At 33.7% G+C, this 25383-nt stretch overlaps 3 protein-coding genes across 3 annotated transcripts; 2 read left to right on the top strand and 1 right to left on the bottom strand.

Annotated features, from left to right (window-relative positions):
- Positions 1-320: 320 nt before the first annotated feature.
- Positions 321-2104, bottom strand: LOC146921933 (uncharacterized). Its single transcript, XM_085715147.1, has 3 exons — positions 1406-2104; positions 1212-1306; positions 321-775 (listed from the first exon to the last, which is right to left on the bottom strand). The coding sequence occupies exons 1-3, from the start codon at positions 1734-1736 to the stop codon at positions 491-493; spliced, it is 711 nt and encodes a 236-aa protein (XP_085571273.1). The 5' UTR covers positions 1737-2104; the 3' UTR covers positions 321-490.
- Positions 2105-13735: 11631 nt separating this feature from the next.
- Positions 13736-18375, top strand: LOC146921932 (E3 ubiquitin-protein ligase). The gene is made up of 4 exons (XM_085710806.1): positions 13736-13898; positions 14077-14245; positions 14924-15033; positions 18196-18375. Exons 1-4 carry the CDS (start codon positions 13782-13784, stop codon positions 18220-18222), a joined length of 423 nt encoding a protein of 140 aa, XP_085566932.1. The 5' UTR covers positions 13736-13781; the 3' UTR covers positions 18223-18375.
- A 5892-nt stretch (positions 18376-24267) lies between these two features.
- Positions 24268-24954, top strand: LOC146921931 (uncharacterized). Its single transcript, XM_085711410.1, has one exon. It carries the CDS (start codon positions 24268-24270, stop codon positions 24952-24954), a length of 687 nt encoding a protein of 228 aa, XP_085567536.1.
- Positions 24955-25383: the final 429 nt, after the last annotated feature.

Below are 25383 nucleotides of genomic sequence, written 5' to 3'. Positions count from 1 at the left end.
ACATGGATTTGGCGTGACTATGTGATCAAAAAATTGATGATTTAGCCTTTTAGGCTCCATTTGCGATCCAACAGCAATATCAAAGTCGATGGTTAAATAGTTTGACCTAGAGATGACCGGCTACTTCTTTGAAAAGTGTTCTTAACGATGTGGTGGTCAGCGATGTGGCCTGTTGATGCATGTCAGGTGAATGGATTGACTCGCTTTTAAACATAAAATTGTTGTAGTCTCGAGTGTGATCAAAATGTTAGGTTTGGACATAAAACTTGTGCTGCTCAAAATGAACCACGTGTCCTCAACTAACCAATGGCCCACATATATAATCACACATTTCTCCTTTCCACTCACAATTTCATTCCTTTTACATTTCTTATAACACTTTATTATGTACAAACATTGTGATTTTACAAACACAACAACATTATATATAGTCAATCACTTATAGAAATCTTGAAGGTGACACCAACATCCAAAGAATTAACTATATTGATCAAGCCAAGAGCCAAAAATCTTTATGACGCTTAGTAGTAATCATATACCCTCCAATTTTCTTACTCTTTCTTCTCACAGCAATTGCCATACAATGTGCATTTTGGATACAATACTCTACCACTCCACCAGTGACTCTATTGCCAGCCCACATCATTAGAAGACGCCATGTTGTGGACCTCTTTTTCTGCCCCAAAACCAAAAGTGCCACGCCTTGTCTTTTTGCTTCCTCCACTATTTTTGGTCCCTTTTCTTTCCCTTCTGTTACTGCAATCTCAATTTGTACCTATCAGGACCATATATACAGTCTTAACATTTAATTATTACATTTCATATAAAGTAAAATATATTGTCACTTACTTACATGGATGGAATTTATTACATTTGGCATGCCTTGTTTATTTACATTATAATGTTTCAACATTATCATGCAAAGAATTTAAGGATTTAATGTTGATTGATATTCACAATCTAGAATTAGAATTTTAACAAATTTACTTAAAATTGTTTCAAAGGTTAAATGTTAAAATCTCGGAAAAATGTAGAATATCAGATAAAATACATCGCGATACAACCTAAACAATGGTACCAAATGAAGTGTAACTCACTAGTCACTCACACTCCTCTATTTTTCAGAGTGTTAAAATGTATGTTGCTAGCATTACTCTTAGATATAAATCTAAATTTTCAGATGGTAGCATAGTTTTAGGAGCTAAACTCACCTCAGGCATTTTCAGATTACAAATATTCTTGAAAGATGAAGCAAGTTCATAAGCCCTTGGATCTGTCTCCTTACTAGTAGCTTCATCATCAGTTTCTGCCATATTGAATGAATCATACTTGATATGTTTCAATCACAAAAAAATAAGCCAAATTTGAAGAGAAAACATACAATGATATCAGTGGTTTCACAAACCTTGTTTAGAATTCGAAGGCTTCATGACATGAAGAAGAACTATAGTATCCTGATTCTGAACAGTGTGAGTAAGTGCCCATTGCAAAGCACCTTTGGCTTCAAAACTAGAATCAATCACAATCATAATCTTCCTACTAACTACGGACCCTTGTTTCACACCATCGTCAAATTTCTCCTCGCAAACACTGCATGAATTCTCAGTAATTTTCTGATCAATTTTAGCATCATCACTTTTATCATGCTTGGCTTGTATAGTTGGCGAACGCACCCTCGCATGTGGCCTAATTCGATTCAAGCAAAAACCAGGTAACCTTGCTCCTCTCTTGCCCATGTTTTGGAATGTAACTAATCTAGTTAGAGAACATACAAATTATTATAAAGAGAATAACCAAGAACAGAATCAATAACATTTGTTATTGCTGAGAAAAATGTGCAAAATGTTGGTGGCATGGGACATAGTTCATTTCTACTTTTATGTTTTCTCTTTTACTTTACTATAATCAATAACACTTGTTATGGTATCCTTTGATTTTTCCCTTTTTGTTGGGGCCTTGCATTGCTCCACATGAACGTGATTCTCATCAAGATGTAGGCCCATAAGACACCAAAACATAGTTAAATAATTAACCTCATAATTAGAGCACTTTGTTTCTCCTTCTAATAACTCATTAGAGACTGATTTAATTTGTGTGTCTAAATGCAATTTGCAAAGCACCATTTCTTATCATTACAGGTTTTTCTTTTCTTCTTTTAGCTTTTTTTCGCTTTATTTGTTTTCTTTATTGTGGTTGAAGAATTGTTAAGTTAACAACAACAACAAACCATGTGAACCATAAAATATTAATGAATTAATAAAGTTATTTTACAGTAGCATCAAAATTAAGAGAAAAAAGAGAAATGCTAGCAACACACATTTTAACACATATTTTTGAACACACTCTCTTTGATTGGTTAAAATTCACATACGTCCCACCAAATTTATATGGGTTCCACATGATTTGATAGGACACATGTGAGTTTTAACCAATCAAAGAGAGTGTGCTAAAAAGTGTGTGTTAAAATGTGTGATGCTAGCATTCCTCGAGAAAAAAAGCATATCATTTCCAACTTTAGCACAAAGTGTATATTTCACTCTAGGTATATAGTATTCTAATGATCAAGTTTTCATCCTTTATATTCTTATCATCCACATTAGATAATAACAAAAATAATGTATAGAGAGGTAATGACATTTTCAAATGCAACATTTGTGGCAATTATGATTAATTGTTGTTGCTGACAAAATTTTAAAATTTTACTAGTTACTTTTTCATTTGATTGTATTAGATTAGATGGCTTTCTTTCTACGCTACAGATCCATCATTTTATTGAATTTCAACTCAATAATATACAATGATGTTCTCCATAAGCAAAAAAGGATACAAAAATAATTAATTAGAGAAAAGGTTAATCTTCATAATGTGAAGTTGCAAAGTTAAAATAATGCCAAAGGCTTTTCTTTTAAAAAGGTTCTGTGGCATCTAATTAAGAAACAAAATCATTGCTCAACTCTAGTTGGTCTTATCCAATATTTTTATTCTCATATTTTTTTTTCTTTCCTGAATTGCTCATAAGGGTGACAAAGTGACATATTCTGATAATGATATTTCATATTTAGTTTATGACCAAAATGACAAAATTTGCAATTTTGGGACCTTCTATTCTGTAAAATGTTTTATTAATATTTTTTTTTTTTTTGCCAAGGGTGAGTTCCAATCTTCAAAATGATATAGTTCATAGGTTAAAATGATCCTCTTCCTCTAATTATATTTTGTGATTCCTTGTTTTTTTACAATTGAGTTGTAATTTTCTTGAGCTGATTTTTTGCATCTAAAATCTATAAAATGTCACCATCAATAAGACGCATGAGTAGTTTAACCGCTTTGAGAGGCAAACAAGTCACTACAACATTTTTCAATTTAGGCAAGGACACAAAACCTGAAGAACCGGGTCAGCTCAAGGGTATGGCTACTAAATTCCTCGCTTTAGGCCTCCCAATAAAAAAGCATTTTCATTAGATTTAATAAACAAAAACACCTCATTTACAAACTAAAAATACCTCATATATAAAATTTGTTTTAAGCCTCGTCTACAAATAAAATTTATTGGACTAACCGTAATGAAAAAGTAAATATTAACTAAACAATCACATGTGATGCATCGGAGTAATAAGATTATGATTATTTTTTACAATGCAAATGCCACTTAAACTAAGAATTTATGTTGGACAAGCTCCCTTAAACACTAACAATAAAGAGAAAAAAAGATGAACGTGATAGCTACATATTAGCTTCAAATTTGACTCTCCACCAAAAAAGGAAAGCTTCAATTGATCTGAAGGAAAAAGAAGATTCTCCAACAGTAAACAAGATGCCTCATTTTGATTGGAATGGTGAAGTGATTAGGCAATTGATTAAAACTTCGAGTAGTTTCTAATTATTATTGTAGTTATGGCGTGACATCCGCCAAATATATATTTTCATTTTGTAATATTTTTTTTTAATGTTAAGCATCACGTCAAAAAATTGTTAAACAGTTACTCCAAAGTCACAAAACTCCCAAGTGAAATTCCACTTTATTTGTGGCTAGCGGTGCGAAATAGATGTGTAGCATAAGATTTTAGCTGAATTGAAATAAATGGATTAATGTAAAATATCTCCGATCCCTAAAGTAATTTATCTATTATCTATCTATCTATCTATCTTGCAACCCTAATTGCATTAATCTTCTTATATAAATGTCATACCCCAATTTTGGACCAGTTATTTCTCTTTTTAGTCGTATTTTTAAAACGTCTCAAACTCTTTTTTCGCTATTTAAAGTCTTTTAGTCGTCTTTTAAAATTTTTAAGGCTTTTTATTTTACAGTTTGAAGTGAAATTCATTTTTGTCCAAGCTTTGTGTAATTTAAATCATTTCTTTTGTTCATTGGCATTTTAAAACATTTTACGCGCTCTTTTCAATATTTAGTGTCTTGTTTTTATTTTAATTTCCTTTAAAAGCTTTTAATTTAAAATTTCCCCTATTCAAGTCGCCTTAAAAGAGTTTTCCTTGCATTTTCAAACACCGCAATTTTTAACTGTTTCAGTCGAAATTTCGGCAGAGAGGTATTTTAAAATACCTCATTTACCGAAAGAGACATTTTAATATTTTTTTTTAATCATCTTTATTAATTATTTTTATTATTATTATTATTATTATTATTATTATTATTATTATTATTATTATTATTATTATTATTATTATTATTATTATTATTATTATTTAATTATTTTTTTGCCTTTTCAGTTAGTTTTAAGTCACGTGAGTGACTCTTTTATTTAAAACTTTCTTTTCCTTTTTTATTTTAGTCATTTGATTTTAAGTCCTTGTGGGTCCTTTAGTCCACATGTCATGTTGCTAATGGTCTTTGTCTAACTTGGTCACCAATCCATTGGTGTTGTGCTGTCCCTTTTTTGCATCAGAGACATAAGGGTGTTTTAGTCTTTTTTCTCAGAGTCAGAAACCCTAAAATGACAGTCTATAAATAGACTGTCATTAATTGCAGCAGAGCCCAATCACTGTTTTACACTGAAGCCGCAGAGAATTTATTGGAAACACCAAAATATTTCTCTCTCTTCTCTTTTCAAATCAAACACACCAAAAACCACAAAAAAATCATGAACAATATGAATATTTCATGAACACTCATCCACAGAAAAATTCCAGTAACAATCATTCATTAAAGACTCACATCAATAATCATCAAATCAAACTCTAATTCATCATCTGTCAAGCTTACAAGTTCGGATTCCAACAAGAACAACTCAAATCGGCCACACTCACTTCTATTTCGAACTCAAGCACGGATTAAAGAAGAGCTAAGGGAGAGGAGAAGGAAATCGGATCTTATAATCACTGGAGCAGCAGCTTGTTTTCTTTATTATTCATCTCCAAACAGAAACTAAAGGTAACCAGCTTCTCCTTCTTCTCTCGTTTTTTTGCTGGATCTCTGTATGTATGTGTGGTTTGTATAAAAGTTTGAAACCGAGCTTTTAAAAAACATAGATCTAGAACATGCTGTGTTCGTTTTAAAAAAACTGATGCTAGATTCGAAAAGAGAAGAAGATGAGGAACTGGATCCATGAAAAAAAATTAAAAAAAGTTGAGTTTAATTTTCCGACGCGGTGGCTCCGTCGCCGGAAACCGGCCGGACGCCGCGTCGGAAGTCCAGTCCACCATCTTCTCCGATCGGTTGAAGCTAGAGAGAAGGGAGAACTCTTTGAGCTTTAGAGAGAGAAAGCAAAGTGAATTATGAAGAAAATGACCGAAAATGCTTTTTATAACTTAAGTGAACCGGTCTGGTTCATTTGAACCGGACCGGTTCATTCTGGTTCATCTTCTCTCTTTCTGCACCATCAGATCTACACCTCCCTTCCAATCCAACGATTCCTATTCATTTTGTTATTGTGTGCTTTAATGTGTTGATGCGTGTTTCATTATTGTAAACCGTCAGATCTATCATCTGATGGATCTGACGGTTCCTGAAGCTTACTGTTTGTTGTTGCTTTCCTTATTATTTGCTTGCTGTGTGCACACCTATTTCTAGCCTTATGATCAGAAAAATCCTAGGGCCAGGATCAAATCTCAAGCCAATGGATCTAGTGAAGGCCTATTCATATCCTTGTTTTATTTTTTTTCTCTACTGTTTTGCTTTATACACCTACCAGTAGTGCTTTTGCACACACCCTCTGCATACTTGCTTTATTTTTATGAATCTTTAAAACAATCTCATGCATTTCTCTTTTAATTTCCTTTCAAATAATATTGTCCCATCCAATTTAAGGCTTCAATTTCTATACCTTATTTTATTTTTGGTTCTTTGCTTTAAAGTGTTATCTCATGCATTTTTTAATGTCTTGTTCAATTTTTTTTTTACATGTGAATCTTGCTTTATTTTATGCTTTAATTTTCTCAATATCATTGCATTTCATTTTAGTATATGATGCTTTTAAATTTCTCTTTATCTTATTATATCATGATTGCTTTAATTTTAGTACCTATTCATGCATTTCTTTTCCTATTGCAAAGCCCCATGATATTTAGTGTGTATAATTAGGGAAGTGATGTAATTTATTTTGGGCTTTGCATTTCTCTTAGTGTGTATCTAGGATGGTATGTAATAGCGTAGTAATTGCACACACCGACACAAGCACCGACACTATGCCATTTTATTTATCGCTTTATCTCGCTTTATTTTTCACGTCATTACGCTAGCTCATCGTTAGTTTAGGAAAATCTTTTTATCTCAAAAATCAAATAAGCAAAAGTCAAATTATTTTCATAATAAACCTTGGATCCAAATCCAAGTTGTTTTCCCTTTATTTTCTTAATCAAAATTCCTAAATGAACCTTAATTAAGCTTAGACTAAATTTCTCAAATAAAATGAAACAACCTCACTTCTATTTTCTTTGTAGAGCCTTGAGGCCCCTCAATCCCCTTCTTAAAACCATTTTCAAAAATAATTAAAATCAACCTAACCCACCAAAAATATTTTTTAAGAAAGAACTACGGCGGTTTTGATCCCTTTTAAGGGTACGTAGGCAAGGGTTTATTCCTTCCAAATCGATCAAATAAAAATAACAAAAGCTCATACTTCTTCTCCCTCCATTCTTTCACTTAGACTTTAAGCAAGAAATTTTCAAATAAAGATAATCTAGCACAAGATAAAGTTAGAAAGAGGTTCTCACGGAGTACCGTGATCTTTAGAGGTGCTTAACACCATCCTCTATCGAAACCAACCCCCGGATCCAAAAAGGGTTTTAAATTCATCTTTTCCCTTCCCACGAATAAAGATCGAAAAGTCCAAACGATTGAAGGTTCAAAACCAATTAATGGATTGACAGCCGAAAATCATGGTCTACGAATTGGCGACTTCACTGGGGATCCTACGCGGGTTAAACCCACTTTTCTTTCTTTATTTTGTGATTTATTATTTGTATATACTTTGTAGAATATTTTTACGTGAGTGGTGAGACAAGTCCTATACCAGGACTTGAGTGAAACATAGGAATAGGACGGAAAATCATAGTGACATACCAAGAGCATTCTTGGACCATGTTTACAAGTGATAACCCTACTCGGCGGAGGCCTCATGGAAGGTAGTAGTCTTGTTAACATGAGAATTCGTGTTGGCGTTATTACTTTCAATGTGAGTGTCCGGTGAAGTCGTGGACCTTAGTAACCCTTAACCCCACTTGGCCTTTTTAGGACGTAGTGCGGAGACTGAACCAAGAGCATTCTTGACTTTAGTTGTCACGCGATACTACACTCAAACTAGACTTCCTTATGGATGATATTGGACTAGGAGCATTCCTACGCACCGATAAATTCATAAGGGTAGCTGTAATTTGGGAACTTGGTAGAACCCTTGTTACATGTGCAATTGAAACCATAGTCCTTACCAAATGGCATTGTTATCCCTTGACTCCAACATTGTATACCTTAAACCTCATCATGTTTTCATTGCATAATCATGCATACATGCATACATCCATATACCTTTTGCTCATCAAAAAAAAAAAATCGAAGGACTTAGACAAGTTTTTGTAAACATTGTAGATATGGCTACTAGGAGTATTAAGAGGTATAGCTTCAAGAAACAAAAACTTGGAAGACTTGAGGAAGTTAACAGTTATCATCTCTGATCCGGTGGGCTTTCGAGGCCGTCATGGAATATTGCTCAACATTCTCAACCAGAAGTTCGACTAGGGAGTTCTCAAGACCTTGGTTCAATTCTATGACAACCGTTACCATGGTTTTACTTTTCCTGATTATCAGCTCATTCCCACCCTTGAAGAGTATGCTTATCTGGTTGGTTTGCCTGTGCTTAATGAAGTACCTTTCAGTGGTCTTGAGGAACCCCCCAAAGCAAAAGCTATTGCAGACTCTCTTCACCTCAAGTTGATCGACGTAATGTCTAACCTCACTACTAAAGGAAAGGAGAAAATCTCAGGTCTCACTTCTGGGTTCTTGATCGGTAAAGCCTACACTTGTGCTAATGCCGGTAATATCCGCGCTTTTGAGGCTATACTCGCCCTGCTTATCTACGGTCTTGTACTCTTGAAGCTCTCCTCACACTTAGCATCCCAAACATAAGCTTGTCCTTTCCAAGTCAACTGCGTCAATGGCAACGCCAACTTAGAGAATCCCTCAATGAACCTCCGATAATAACCTGCCAATCCAAGAAAGCTTCTAACTTCAAAAACAGACTTAGGTGATTCCCACTGCAACCCTGCATTAACCTTCGATAGATCCACGACAATACCACCTTTAGAAATCACATGACCAAGGAAACTCACTTCCCGCAACCAAAACTCACACTTCGACAACTTAGCAAACAACTTCTTCTCCTTCAAGACTCCCAGCACAATCCTCAAATGCTCAGCATGCTCTTCTTCTGACTTCGAATACACCAAAATATCATCTATAAACACCACCACAAAACGGTCCAGTAAAGGATGAAACATTCTATTTATATATTCCATGAAGACACCTGGCTCATTAGATACTCCAAATGACATCACAGAATACTCATAGTGTCCATACCTTGTCAAATCATACAAATTGAAAACCATGTAACGCTTAAATGAACAAGCTAACATGGCATGTGGATTTGCAACCTCTAAAGCGACGAAATGTAAAGTAAAAAAAAAGGTTATTTTAATAAACTTATTATTTTTATGGTATATCTATAATATTTATCTTTGATTTATTAATTAACGATTGATATTATTCACTTTATACTCTAAAATGAGATGTTCATTTTAGAGGAGTTGAATATGTATTATAGTGTACTAGCGGAAAGACGGACACTATTTTGTCCGTCTGTCCGCTCTTTTTACTACGCTAACGTGTGTGTATATTTTATTATGTTTGTTTAATTTTGATTACAATTTTTAAACTTTTAATTATTAATGGAAATTATTTGTACATCGATTTATCTACAAATTATTGTCAAAGCATATAACGAATTTATTTATCAACTCAACGTATTTTGGTTTTCCTGTATATAAAATAAAATTAAGAAACAATTATTTATTATTTATTCTAATAATAATTAGTAAAATGATAACATAAATGTATAAATGTCTTGTTATGTAAAGAAAAAAATCAAACGATTGTTATAAAAGAATATCATTAAAAACTTTAAAAATAATGATCAAATCTCAATGATCCAAATAGTATGGACCGAAGAATTTTTTTGTGGTATAAACTAAATAAAACAAATATTAATGATTCCATAATAATTTCAAAATAAAATAGTTTTTTGTTTTTTGAGATTTTTTCCTGAAATCTTAAACATTTTTTCTTGCTTCAAGTGTAGATAATTAAGGATCATTTGTGGCTGCTCCTGAAAATTTGCCAATGATTTACAACATCAGGAACATGATAGGCTTGAATTCAAACTTAGTAGTAGTGACTTCTAGCCTCACTATGTTGGTGTGAAGTTTTATTGGATCAAACACAGCATACACTGATAGACCTATCTTTACCATTCACCATGTCTATGGTGTTGTTGTTGTTCATCATGTTCACTGATGTATCTTCCACTGAGCTAGACTTGTTGGAGTTGTAGCACTATATATAGTTGAGATCTAGCTCCTCTAGATTTGGATTCGTCTTGGACTTGAACAACTGCCTAATGAAAAACAATTAAAAACTATAAAACCTTACAGTTCCGGCAACGACACCAAAAATTTGGTGTCTCCCAAAACACTTTGAGTATTTTGAGATGGAAAGACTTAGTACAAGTATACACTATCCAAGTTATAGTTTAAAAAGATATCGATCCCACATGGACTGTGGAGCTACGACTTTCTATAGCTTTCCAATAGAAAACTTGTTTGCAAGAAAATAAAATAATTCATTTGTCACAACAGTAAATATAAAATTTAATGTTTGGGAAAACTGTTAAAAAGATTTAGAAATTCTCAAAGTAAAAAGTTTGGTTTAAAATAAGTTTAGTTATAAGAGACTTTTACTAAGATTTACATAGTTATAGCTTTCTACGACTTTCTGGCAACTTGGTGGCAACTGGAAGTGTTCCTTCGTGTTAATCCCATGAAGACATACCTTTCGGTGTACAACCACACAAAACTTAACATGCAACGTTGCTAGGTTAGGATCTCAATATTTCCCACCGAAGTGTTATTCTGCTGAGCCTATGGCCTATCATAAGAGTCCTAGTTAGATCTCAGCGTCTGAATCCTCCTCCGAGATCTAGTACTCAAACAAACATTTTCCATTCCCATATCCTTTTGGTCTCAAGGAACTATAACATTAGAAGTAAAGGTGATTAATTATTACTTCTTAAGATTTTGAGTTAAATCAGTTTGTTTGAAAGAAAGACAAAGCTATAGTTTTAAAAATCGCAAGTTAAGGGTATCATAACCTCACCATGTATAAACAACAAGGGGTTTAGCTCATGGTGAGTTGAACCTTGGAGTTGAAGATGAAGATAAACATAAATGAAAACATGAAAAGCTAAATTAAAATATTAAATAAAGCTAGTACAAGATAACAATCCTTAGAGGAGTAAAATCATAACCAAGTAATCTAACTATAATACTCTAAGAACTATCACCCATGATTGTCTATGGAGAAGGTGAGATGGAGTGAGAACTCTAAAGCTGTTGACCCTAGCTAGAATTTGGCATATCCAATTCAGTAAAAAAAAAAAAATTCGGACCCTTAGCACCAACACATGGTTGCCCTTTTATAGGTCAAGGTCAACCACTACAAGTTGTACCCTTTGCTTATTTTACACATGAGTTTTCATTATCATATCCTACCTACTCCAAGCATATTCTCTATTATTCCTAGGTTTCCTATCATTGGCGCGAGCTCACAATTTTTACTTCTTAAGTAATGGCCAGAAGCAGTCTCCCGGGTCCGTATTGGTTATACGACCCGACTAGCGATCCAGGGAGCTGCATCTTTCCAAATCTTCAATGAAACACTGCTAATCCACGCTGCAACTTCCTATATCTTCAGTGCCATTCCTCATCTCGTATCATCAAACATCCACAACAAGCCTTACTAGTTTAAAACAACTTATTAACACCAAAGACTAATTAAAATTATAAAATCCCAAATAGGCACTAATTAGATGTCTTAGGAAATGCAGTCACTCAATTTCTTGTTCATTATGGGAGATAAGTGCAATATAATAACCAACCATTTTGCCGGTTACTAACCACCTTACTCTAAGCCACATTACAACCCCAAAAGACCTCTAAAGTGTGTAAATAATATCATCTTAAGTGTTTGTTAAGAATTTCTTCAAGTACATAGCAAGGTGCATTCACATGAAAACATGAGTGGGCAAATGTTGTTACCATCCCTACTGGCTTTAGGATGTACATACATGTATCTTGGAAAAGATTATGGTTGAGTGCATGAACTATCTTCTTTAAGCATGTCCTGCTTGCATGGAATAGGTAAGTTAGTCATGCCATGAAATTGAATGGATGATGATTTGAGCAACCTCTTCGGAAAGGTATGTTGTCTAAAAAAATTATGCAAAGTTAAAATTAAAATTCTTTTTGTTACTTGAGGACAAGAAATAATTTAAGTTTCGGGCTGTGATGACAGATCATCTTACATTATTTTCAGCATATTTTTCACTCATTTTAGTAATGATTTGACCCAAATAAGAGGATTTTTAAATATTAAGGGATATTTTGTAATGTTTTCATATAGAGTCATGTAATTATAGTTCTTCCCTAAACCAAGCAATTTGTAGATGCTTTGCAAGTATTCTATTGAAAAATCATGTAGTTCGACAAAGTAAGAGACCTTATGAAGAATTAGGAAGACATGGATAAAGATTCAAGAGGCATTTGAAGACACAACAAATTGGGGAAATTATGTCCCAAGTCCCAAGACAAGTTTGGAGGAAGAAAGTACTCAAAAGGACGAAAAAAGGCAAAAACGCATGGAAAACAAAAACCATGCGCTCTGGGTCTGCGAAACAATGTTGAAAAAGACTATTTTCAGTAGACACACAAGGGTGCTCCTAACCCCGGGCGCGGGGCACGAGCGAGGCCGAGAAGAAACAGGGCTTTGCTATTTTTTTCTCTGCAGGTTTAGGGAAAAGCCCAGTTTTTCAACCCTAACCCAGTTGGAAACTTGCATATAAATACAAGAGTTCTCATTCACAACTGATCATTTTGAACTTGGTGGTTCAAGAGGAAGGCAAACACTAGAAACATCAATGGAGGAGTCTCTCCTCAACCTCTGTTATTACAATATGTTTTATTTTTTATGTAATTTGTTTTTAGCAGCTTCTCTATTCTAACTTTGTTTCTTTCAAAATGAGAAGAAAACTTGCCTTTAATCTATGTCCCCAATTATAGTTTCTTTTTTTTTTTTTTTATTTTGTGTAACTTTGGGTCTAATTCATCTTTATAAATCCGACTTGTAAGGTGAGGAGTGCCTATCGTCATAAACTTTTATAAAGAGTCATATTTTTCTAATGTGGGACTTGAATTTTTCCCAATACACGCTCTAATGCCCAACACTATTGGTCTTGATGCGTGTATAAATGGTCAGTGGTCTGAATCCATAGACTTTGGTTCCATGTTGATATGATATCGAGGTTAACTCATTTTTACAAAATCGACATGTAATGTGATAATGTCTCTCTATACAAAATCGGACTTGCATTTTACACCATAGATATGCTTGCATTGCATTGGATGAGAAAGAAGAGATTGTTCTAATCAATATTGGAAGTGAATAACCTCGTTTTGACTATAAAAAAGCATCAACCTTATTCGTTTATATCGGTTTCTTAACGAGTAATCTCAAATTTAAGAGTTTGAGATGGAGAGTTTCAAATTTATTTTTTTAATAAAATTTGATAAAGAAAAACTCTATTTTCATTGAAAATGGAGAATTTCAAATTTATTTTTTGAAAGAGATGGAGAGTTTCAAAAAAAAAAATTTTAATAAAATTTGATAAAGAAAGAAGAACTCTATTTTCTCTATTTTCATTGAAAATGGAGAATTTCAAATTTATTTTTTGAAATAAGAAAATTTCAGTTAACATAGCGACATAGGGCGAGAGATTTTTTTATTAACTCATTGAAATTTGAATTTTATTTTTGTCCAAAAAATACTTGAATCCCTCTTTTCTAGTTTCTAGTTAAACTCTATTAATTCAGCTCACTTGAATCCCTATTTTCAAGTTAAATCCTATTTTTTTTTGGAACGGAAGTTAAATTAAATCCTATTAATTCAGCTCCGTATTTCTCCAAATTTTTTATCTCCCTCACATATATCAAATTAAATTATGGGTGCCGTAAATGGTTGTTTTAGGGGATCGACTCCACAAACTGCCCATCATCATCATTATCATCACCATCATCATCATGGAACTCAAGATTTCAACACTTCTAATGTCTACTCTGTAATTTTCATTATATTTTTCATTCTTTCTTATCTTATGTACGATTCCAAGTAATTACTAAATATGTTTTCATAATTAGTGAAGATGATAGTTTTAACTCTCGATTTTTTTATATCATAGCTATTTTTATTTTTATTTTTTTTTAAATTTAATTATCTTGTGATACTATTCTTCACAGTATAGACATATGGGATCTTTTTCTACACCCTTTCCTTTTTCAAAGAATCCTGCTGCTGCAAATTCAGAATTAGTTTCTGCGTCACATGTTGAAGCTAAATCAACTTTGAAACATGCGGCACGTGAGACAGAGTCATCTGATAAGGATAACTGTCTTATATGTTTTGAAGGTAACTGGTTTATTTATTGACTTTTTTTGGTGGTGATCCTTTTTTTTGGTGGTGATCCTTTATTTATTGACTTTTAGTTTTATTTGAAAAATATTGATATTATTTATTGTCTAATATGTTTTGACAAATATTGATTTTTATTTTGGTTGTAACCATTTTACAATAATAATTATTTAATAAAAGTTGAATTTTAACAGTCCGAATTAAGGAAATAAATTAATCTTTCATTTTAAAACTAGAGATTATTTCTTTACTAAATTAGAGATGTTTTCCTTAGGTTGGACGCTGCTATAGCTTTCTCCTCTAAAGAGTAGCTTTCGTGCTTCTGTTTTTTTCCCTTTTTGTTATGTTTTTCATTTAGTTTAGCCTTTTTTTTTTTTATTTTGAGAGCATTTCGTTTAGCCTTGTAACAAAAAAAAAACTATAGATGTTTGAATGCATATATGAATGCTCGGTAAGGTTAATATGGACCTCTTACAAAAAATTGAGGGGTGGATCCATACCATTTTTAATAAAACAAATAATTATATAAAAAGTAGGAGAATAGTTTAAGGGTAGACCCCAATCAAGGTTAATATGGACCTCTTTTTTTTTTCTTTCTATTGTGTTCCATGACACTATTTTGATGTGATTTAAGAGTTACATTGTTCAAATTAGTGTCCTATATATGTGTTGCAGATTATACCAATGAAAACCCTAAGATTGCTACACGGTGCTGTCACCATTATCACCTTAGCTGTATATACGAATGGATGAGTATGAGTAAAACTTGCCCAGTTTGTAGACAGGTACGCAATTTACAAGCATTCATAGCTCATTTTGAGATCTTTTTGTGTTTAATGACAATGTGTATATATATGTGTATAGAAGTTAATGTGACACCAAATCATGTTAATTTCATTTAATATAAAGGCTCACATCTATTCATTTAATGAGTTTCATGATAATTTCTTTTACCCTAATTGACCAATAAGGTAATTAATTGTGATCTTTACCAACAAAAAAATTCCCTTAATCTCTGCTATTTGATTTTCTCTCTCCCAATTTTGCTTCGATGCTTTTCTATTACTTAATCCAATAACATTGTATTGAGTTTGCAAAAAATAAATCTAAATGAACGATAATGAGATACAACAATGATGAGATTGTGCTTATTTACACCTTCAATTATTAAAATTTATAAAAAATTCAAAAGAACATATGGATGCTATGCTTCGATGGAAATGATTGTATAGCCATATGCCATTGATGTTCATCTTCTAAAATCTGCTGCTTCGGGACATGTATGGAACTGAGCAAAGGTATCAGACTCGGTGTTGAAAAGAGATGCAGAAATAAGAAAAGAATAAGAAGCACTGTTAATTACCTTATTGGTAAAGATTACCATTAATTAGGATATTAAAATTATCATGTAACTCATGAAGTGAATAGATATGAGCCTTTAGATTAAATGAAATTAACGGTAATGATTTGGTGTCTTTGGCGTCAAATTAACTTTGACACCTCATTTGATCCTATCATATGTGTGTGTGTATATATATATATATATATATATATATATATATATATATATATATATATATATATATATATATATATATATATAAGGGATCCATTAACTCCAAGAGAAGTCTCTAGAAGGGATCCATTGACCATCAATTTTAATATTAATTAATGATCATGATTAATTATTAATAATTCTTATGGTGGGATTTTTCTACACCCTCAACCTAATTATTCAACTGGAAAACACCAAATGAAGACGTCTCATATTTTCATAGCTCTGATCTTCATAACTCCCTATCTCAAGGGATTAGGTTTTTGTTTTTTCTTTTTTATGAAGGGATTAGGTTATTATAATTTCACAGATGTAATTAGGTAATTCTTGATAGTTGATATACCTTTTTTGATCAATGTGTAATGCATACCTATTTTGAAGAATAACCTACACTTTGGTATGAGCAAACATCATACACATATCTGAAATCTGAAAGAGTAGGGGAATCGGAAAGAAAACATATCAATAGTGATTTGTTCTAGGGACATTGATGCAGGTGGTTGAGATTCATTTGTTAATATTAAGGCCATTCATTAACTTGTAATAAGTTTTGATTGAAAAAAAATCCTTGCAATTGATGGCATGATTCATTCGTTACAATTGGGAGGAGAAAGGAGTGATTCGTTTAAACAAAAAAGAAAGTTGTAGGATCATGGATGCAGGTGGCTGTAAGTTTGGAGAGAAAGAATGAGTAAAACATCCTCACCATAATAATATTAATAATTAATTAAGACCATTCAGTCATATTAAGATCAAGGGATATGATTTAGAGTAACTTTAGAGACTTACTCTTGGAGTCAATGGATCCGTTCTCATATATATATATATATATATATATATATATATATATATATATATATTTATATATTTATATATTTATTAAAACCCAAAACGGGGAAGAACATACAAGGAGTACAAGAAGTACCCAACTCTAAGGAGGAGCATGTCAACCACAAAACACCATAGTAGGTGAGAACCAAAAACAAAAACAAAAAAGACAGACTAACTAAAAACACGAAAACACCAAAGCCTCGGACAACCTTCCATAACCCCACGCCTAGTAAACACCTTCCCTAAACATCGCAAGAGCAAGATGACAAGTCCTCTAAGAGAAGACAACTAAACCAGAACCATCGTGAATCTAAATTGGACCCCTCCACCGGACCCTAATTATTCTAGCACATTACTGGTTTCATGTCCCATTCGTAGAAGGGACATGGGTTGCTAGAACGCTTAGAAAGGAACGATTTCCTTGAACAAAATTTAACCATATCCACAAGAAGCTCCACACTGGTATATCTCTATGGGAAACTATAAAGTCAAGCCTATAACCTTTGAAAAATACCAAAAAGGTCGGGAGGTAACATGAACTACCAACTTAACCTCCTAATTATATTGTACCGGACATGTAGAGCTAAATTACAAGGAGAGAAAAAGTTAGCCGATGACTCCACCAGAGTAACATAAAACACACAAAAATCACAACTAGGACCCACAATCACCCTACACAGGAAGAGGTTTTGGCGCGTAGGCACCCTATCTAGAGGAGCTGGCAAGAGGAAAAACCAATCTTATAATGCCTACACGATTTTCACACATAATCTATGAGATTGATCTCTCCCATCGTTTTCCCTCCCTTGGCAAAATACCCGTCATAGAAGACCATATAAACCTACTCAACTGAGTAGTGAACAAATCCTAGAAAGGTCATAATTCTAGGTCCAATAATATGTTGCAACAGACATAGTTATGTTATTATGAGACGTTAGAAGACCATCAGGAGATCAATATCCCAAGCGAACAAACCAGTCCTTACATCGAGATCTCAAACCTAGATATTCTCCACCCAATTTCTCATCACCCCTACATGCCACTCTTGTTTCTCAAAAACCCCTAAAAACCCTAGGAAACTGATCTTTAAGCGAGGGATTCCCCCTCCCAAATATCATGCTAGAAAGTGGTAATAAGACCATTACCTACCACCTTCACAACACCATCAAGAACTAAACAACAATCTGGAGGTCCTACCATCAAGCATCTGGAGGTCCTACATACCCTTGAAGAAATGCCTAGAGAAGTAAACAACAATCTCAACACGAACCTCTAAAACACTTTGAATACGCTTGTCCCATACCCTAAACCCTAAATTTTGAAAGGTAAATATTGAAACTAATTTTTTGACAAAAACTATATATATATATATATATATATATATATATATATATATATATCACATAAATTTAGCAAGAAAACTTGGGAAGAGACTATCTCAACTATAAAAGTGAGCATTTTGTTATTGTTTAAATTATCTAGAATTTAGAATGTTAAATAAAATCCATCTTATTCATTCTTTTTTACCTTGTGTTTGTCCCTTGCTGGAATAATTTTGCAGGAGTTGGTTTGGTATGAAAAGGAGTGACACGGATTGAGAGGATACCAAAGACTGAAGTTTTCTTTTTTTGGTGGTGACCGAAGACTAAAGTTAATCTAAGGAATTAATGCTAAATTCAAATATAAAATTAAGTTTTCCTTAATAGGAATATAATAAAATTTCAATGTGATTTACCTAAAACTATATATTTGACTTACTTGGTCTAATTCATAGTTATATTTTTGTGTTTTAATGTTAATTTGCCAGAGGGTTTTATTTTTAATCACATCAAACTACTGATACGGAATTTGGCTTAAATTATTTTATAAATAACATAATTTATTAATTTCAGTACAATGGGGTACTAAGAACCACAATTTGAAATAGTCATACAGTTAGAAGACATTGTAATGGTCATTTCCACCAATTTGTGGAAACAAAGTTCTTATTTCTTTCTTACCTATTTAAGAACCATGAAGATGAATTTCATTTAATGTTATCTATTACCTCTTTCAAGTATTTCAACTTCCCACTAGAAATAATCATCATTCCACTTTTAATGTTATTTCTACCTTGGACATTCACTCACCTATTGGTCCACCATATCCATTTTTTTGGTAATTTTTAACCTATTACTTGATTACATGTTGTTTATATTTATTGATTTTTATTTACTTTTAATTTATTAGGTAATGAATTCTCATCAACCTTTGGTGCAATCTCCTCTCTAATGAAATACCTTCATTGTACTATGTTTCGACATTCCCTTTCTTTGGCCAGTCTCTGTGACGTGATATTTCATCATTAAAGGAAGAAATGTGTGTAAAATCGAATAAGTCTAAAATTTGTAACTTTTATATACCGAAAAATAAAATAAAAAATCTTTAAAGAGATAATTGAGACATAAAATAATTTATGGGGTGTGACATTTTTTTTTTTTTTGAACAAGTATGGGGTGTGACATTAGAAATTGAATTTTCAAGAAACTCCAGTAAAGGAGAGAAAAAGTGTTAGTAGTTTGGGTAGTAGTATAAGTTTAGAGTGTAGTTGAATAGTGTAGAAGGATTTAGTTGATAGTTGAAATATAGTAGTAAGTAGTGAGAGGGTTTGGAGCAAGAATAGATTGTATTGCTCTCCAAATGAGTACACGCTTGCCTATTTATAGGTGTGAATGTCATATTCTAGATAGTTCTTTCTAGATTCGTCATGACATTTCTTACAACATGTGTAGTATTAATTAACTCTAAAATATACTAAACTAGTCTAGAGAAATCTAGACATGTACATCAATTCTTAACATTCTATAAGTTATTAGTGTGCATTCTAGAGAATTCTACAATCACATTTTAACACTCATTCTTGCTGCATATTTCAGTAACTCCTAGCATAGTTGGTAGTAGCTCAAATCTTGGTCTTGGTAATGCCTTTGTGAATATGTCTGCCATTTGGTCGTCTGTAGTGCAATGCTCGTGCTGGATCTGTTTAGTCGCTTCTGCTTCTCTTATAAAGGGATATTTGATTGCTATGAGTTTTATTTTAATGTGATGCACTAGTTTCCTTGTGATTGCAATTGATGATTTGTTATCACTATAGATTATGGTAGTCTTGTCTTGTATTTCACCCATTTCTTCAACTATTCGTTGAAGCAATATAGTGTGATTTGTACAATGACACGACCTTACCCCACTGAGAGAAAAACCTTAACTCCTTATCTCGGCCTCCATGGTAAGACAATGGATATCATGAGCCATACCTTGTAGAAAGAATTTCCCTTCACATTATAATCACTTCAAAGATCAATCTCCCACCCCACTTACCTAGGAGGCTTACATTCACACACCGAAAATGTCTCATTTAAGCTCTCTGCCTCTCATATGCTTAAATACATCATCCTATCTCACCCAAGCAATATTATTATCACCTTTGGTTCCCCCGAGAAACTCCTTTGTAGTTGAATGATACTTTTTCACGCCTTTGATGACATTTTCATGAAAGAGAGATAATCTATAGGGATGTTGTTGAGAACTAAAGTGAGGAAGTCAAATCTATCCCTAAGGTGACAAACCTATTACTCCAGTAACCTAATATCCTGGATATGATATCAATCAACAGATGCCAACCAGAAGACCAAGATAAATGAAAGGAATTGTCCTTTCTCTACAATGAAAAAATCTGAAAGATATATTGACATTTACACACATAACACTATTGTTTTCAAATTTAACAAGAAGCACTAACGAGAATTTGAAGCATCATCAAATTTCTTTAAGATTCCAAAGATTATCCACATTTTCTTCACCAATGGAAATGGTATTATATGCATAATAAAGGTGGATGGAGGCCAAGACGTGGGTTAGGGGTGGGAATAGGCCACGCCGCTCGTCAGGGGCCTATGGCTTGGCCTACTAAAAGCCCGGCTCGGCCTACCTCGTTTAATAAATGGGTCAAGCTTGAGCTTTTTAAAAAGCCTATTAATTTAATTAGGCCAGGCTTAGACTTATGAAAAAGCCTATCAAGCCTATCAGGCCGGCCCGTATACGAGTATATTACATTTTTCCATATTTATTATATATATATATAAAATTACTGATCCTTCAAATTCTCATACCACAATTATTATTATTATTTCAGTATTTTTTTGTATGGCTTGCTACTGATGTATTTATATATATTTGTGTGAACTGTTAAGGCTTGCTACTGATATGTCTAAGGTCAAGTATGGTTATTAGATTACGTTCGAAATCCTTGATGTTATCATACATGATTATTCTTGAGTTTTTATCCATCTATAAATTTTACAATTGTGTTTCATTAGTTTAATATGTGTTTAATTAATGTTTATCTCTATATTAAGTACGTTGCACAAATTGAAAGGAAAAAAATTGATGAACAGACTCTGTTTAAAATTTGTAACATAAACTAGACTTTTAAACAGGCTAATAGGTCAGGCCAGACTTTTAAAAAGGTCAGGTCAGGCTTAAAATAAAGCCTTTGACAGGTAAAAGGTCAAGGCTTAGGCCTTAGTTTTTTCAACCAGGCTTAGCCTATTTAAGTAAAGCCCGACTCGGCCCGGCTCATTCCCACCCCTAACGGGGGTACCCATCAAAAACTTAAATTACAAACTACACTCTCATGAATTCCTTATTGCACCACTCAACCCGTAAGCCACAAGAAGAAGAATAAATGGATCTAGAGATTCCCTCTTTCTATAGACCCTTTTGGATATTAATTATTTTAGTTGGACAACCATTCACCAACACATGGTGGTTCCTTGAGAAGACATAATTCCAAATAAAACTTTGCCACCTACAACCAAAACTGAACCTCTTTATCATATAATTGAGGAAACTCCAATTATCTAAATCACGCACCTTCTCAAAGTCGACTTTAAATATGAGGAACTACTTCGTAGACTTCTTAATGAGATCAATGATTTTGTTAACCACCACCACACCATCCTCTAGTTGTCTCCTTTTAATAAAATTTGATAAATTGGACAAGATTATTTTATTCATAACCTTCGTCAATCTTTTGGAAAAAACTTTAGCCACTACTTTATACACCAAAAGGGGGAAATATTGCGGAAATCCTCTATACCAAGATGAAATTCAACATTAGGAATAAGGGTGATAAATAAGATAAAAAAACTTAACGACAACTCTATGTGGGAGAATAACTAGTCAATATAACTCCCACTTCACCCTTTAGAAGGGGTCATACCCTTTTACGGAAGGAGAAATTAAAACAATTTGGATCTCGACTCTTATTACTATCACTATTAGCCACCACTACATCAATTTCAAAAGCAAGGAACACAACCAACAAAGTTGAGTTATCACCTGGATATATGCTAGTAAACTCCATACCATCAGGTAAATAATGAAACTAATTTTTTACAAGAACTATATATATATATATATATATATATATATATATATATATATATATATATATATCACATAAAATTTAGTAAGAAAACTTAGGAAGAGACTATCCCAAATATAAAAGTGACTATTTTGTTATTGTTTAAAATATCTAGAATTTAGAATGTTGAATAAAACCCCTCTTATTCATTCTTTTTTACCTTGTGTTTGTCCCTTGCTGGAATAATTTTGAAGGAGTTGGTTTGGTATGAAACGGAGTGACACGAATTGCGAGGAGACCAAAGACTAAATTTTTTATTTTTTTGGTGGTGACCAAAGACTCAAGTTAATCTAAGGAATTAACGCTAAAATCAAAATGAAATCAAGTTTTCCTTAATAGGAATATAACAAAGTTTCAATGTGATTTACCTGTTGACTTACTTGGTATAATTCATAGTTATACTTTTGGGTTTTGTTGTTGTTTTGCTAGAGGGTTTTATTTTTAATCACATCAAGCTACTGATACGGAATTTGGATTAAATTATTTTATACATAACAAAATTTATGGGGAATTAGTCACTTTAGTCCCTGAATAGAAAATGAGTCGTCACTTTAGTCATTGAATGCAAATAAATTGCAAAATAGTCCATGAATGTAGACTCTATTAGTCAATTTAGTCCCTGAATGCAGACTCCGTTAGTCAATTTAGTCCCTGAATGTAGACACCGTTCGTCACTTTAGTCCCTGAATTGGCCAACAGAGTCTACATTCAGAAACTGTTTTGCAATTTCTCTGCATTCAGCGACTAAAGTGACTACTTCTTTCCTATTCATGGACTAAAATGACTAATTCCCCCAAAATTTATTAATTGAAGTACAATGCAATGCTATATCTCTAGAAAAAAAACATCAAGAATTCTTCAAGAATAAAAAGCAACCAATCACAATGCACTATTTGCCACAATTCAAGGAGGTGTAACTGAAAAATAGGAAGTGGACAAATAAATCATGCAATTAAAACTTGCCACATGTGTCTTGAAAAATTCTTGATGCTATTTTTCTAGATAAATAGCATTTTCCAATTACAATTTGAAATAGTCATACACTTTGAAGACATTGAAATGGACATTTCCACCAATTTGTGGAAACAAAGTTCTTATTTCTTTCTTTCCTATTTAAGAACCATGAACAAGAATTTCATTTAATGTTATCTATTATGTAATATCGTGCATTAACCCTGTCAGTTATCTGTGTCAGTTTAGTGTGTCTAAAGTAACTGCTAAAGAAAAGGGCCAATTTGGTAATTTAGACTTAAGACTATAAAAGGACAAAACTTACTTTTTCCCCTCATTCTTTCCTATTCTTTTTTCATTAATCAGATTGTACCCCCTCCTGTTCTCTCTCTCGGTTGCATCCCTTCCCAACCAATCTTTATCTCTTCCTACTAAAAATTGATTAAAATCAACATGCAAGTGAACCAACACGACCCATGTCACATTTGACACTTTATGCAAGCTTGATTTCATTCCATTTCTCATCTATTCTCCCAAACTGTGCCTATCCTTCTCTTTGGTTACTTGGAGGTTTTGCAAATTCAAGTCAGATAGAATTACAAGTGCATTGTGTGATAGGTTGTGGTTCTAATTGTGCTTGGAATGAGTTACCAGAAGCAAAGGTGGAAGTTTGAGTTGTGCATGTGAGGATTTGAATTGATCATGCAGGTTTGGATTGGTAGAAGCATAAGTTGTTTTACATAAGTGATTAATTGTTGAGTTTCCTATTTAAGTATTTAATTTTGGTTAGATGAAGAGTTAGAAGAAAGCGGGATGATTTGAGTATGATGGAACATTGAGATTTGAAAACAAAAATTCAAATCTGCTAGGGTTTGGTGAACCACCACGGTTTCCTTATTCCGGCCGCCCATCACCACCTTCTAGAATCACGAACTGACATTAGGGATCAATAAAATTGAGGAAACGCAGTCGCGTTGATGCTTGCGGGTATTACAAAGGTTGATTCACGTTTTCTCCATACCTTTGAACCGTATTGTTAGTTCTTTCACCTCCACTTTTACCGACCTATCTTTTCTTGCGAGTTCAGCTGCCATGTTTGACTGGCAGGCTAAGTTGTCGCGTCCAGCACCATTGCCCACAGCTCCGCGGGCTGCAACGCTTCCAACAGCTGCTGCACCGCCTGTTTCCTTTGCATAGGCTTTGATCGGGTCCACCAATATGGCCTCCAATGATAATCTGCCTCAGCCTCTAATTAGAGGGGAACAAGTGAGTGTCAAAATCACGCAAGAAGTTTATGAGAAAGGCACGGCAGTATGCAAGCATAACTTGCGGGGACGACTGATTTTGAACAAAGGCGATAAACCTTATACAAAAACGGATATTCAGACGAAACTACAGAAGGTTTGGAAAACGACAGCCAACTGGAGCATGACGTCGTTAGGCCGAGGTTATTACGAATTTTTCTTTGCAACTGAGAACGATAAGAGAATTGTTTGGGCTGCGGGCACCGTTAATTTGAAACCTGGTGTACTACGACTTTGCGAATGGGCTAAGGATTTTAATATGCATAATCAACGCAATTCCCATGCTCAGGTTTGGATTCGACTTATGGAACTGCCTCAGGAATATTGGATGGAGAGAACCCTCCGTGAGATTGCAAATGCGGTTGGCACCCCGCTTCTAATAGACAATGCGACTACCAATCGGTTGTTTGGGCATTATGCTAGAATTCTTGTAGATATGGATTTTACTCGCAAGATATTCTATGAAATTATTGTTGAAAGAGATGGCTTTGTGTTTCCTGTTGAGGTTGTTTACGAGCGTATGCCGGATTTTTGCACACATTGTCAAAACATAGGCCATGCTGTTTCTGCTTGTCGACGGCTTTATCCCCGGAAAGAATAGGACAGCAATGTAGACAAGGAAAAGATTGTTCAAGGGAAAAAGTAGGTTCCAACAAAAAAGAATCGAATGGGTTCCGTTAAAGGATAACCCAGCTGGCATATGTTCTTCTACAACATTTCAAGCTCCACCAACAGTTCCACCTCCTGTTCCTACAATAGAGGTGGAAACTCAAGCTCCTCCGCATCAGCACCAGCAGCCACATGAGGTGTCAAGTGATGTCTCTCAACAACATCAGCAGCCGTGATGTTGAGCAGCCTAATAATGTCTCACAACAACATCAGCAGTCAATTTCTAAGGAAGTACCAGCACATGATCTCAACTCAACTGAAGCATTTATAGCTTTGGAAGCCAATTTACATGCTGATGTGGCTGAAGCTCAGGCTAGGGATGAGGGTAACATACATTCTGCACCAGCAGTCACAACTCCTC

Source organism: Medicago sativa, chromosome 5, assembly GCF_051527215.1.
Source record: "Medicago sativa cultivar Bolivia chromosome 5, Bolivia_mono, whole genome shotgun sequence".
Classification (NCBI taxonomy): Eukaryota; Viridiplantae; Streptophyta; class Magnoliopsida; order Fabales; family Fabaceae; genus Medicago; species Medicago sativa.
The sequence above is the reverse complement of the archived record's forward strand: the minus strand, read 5'-3'. Positions and strand labels throughout refer to the sequence as shown.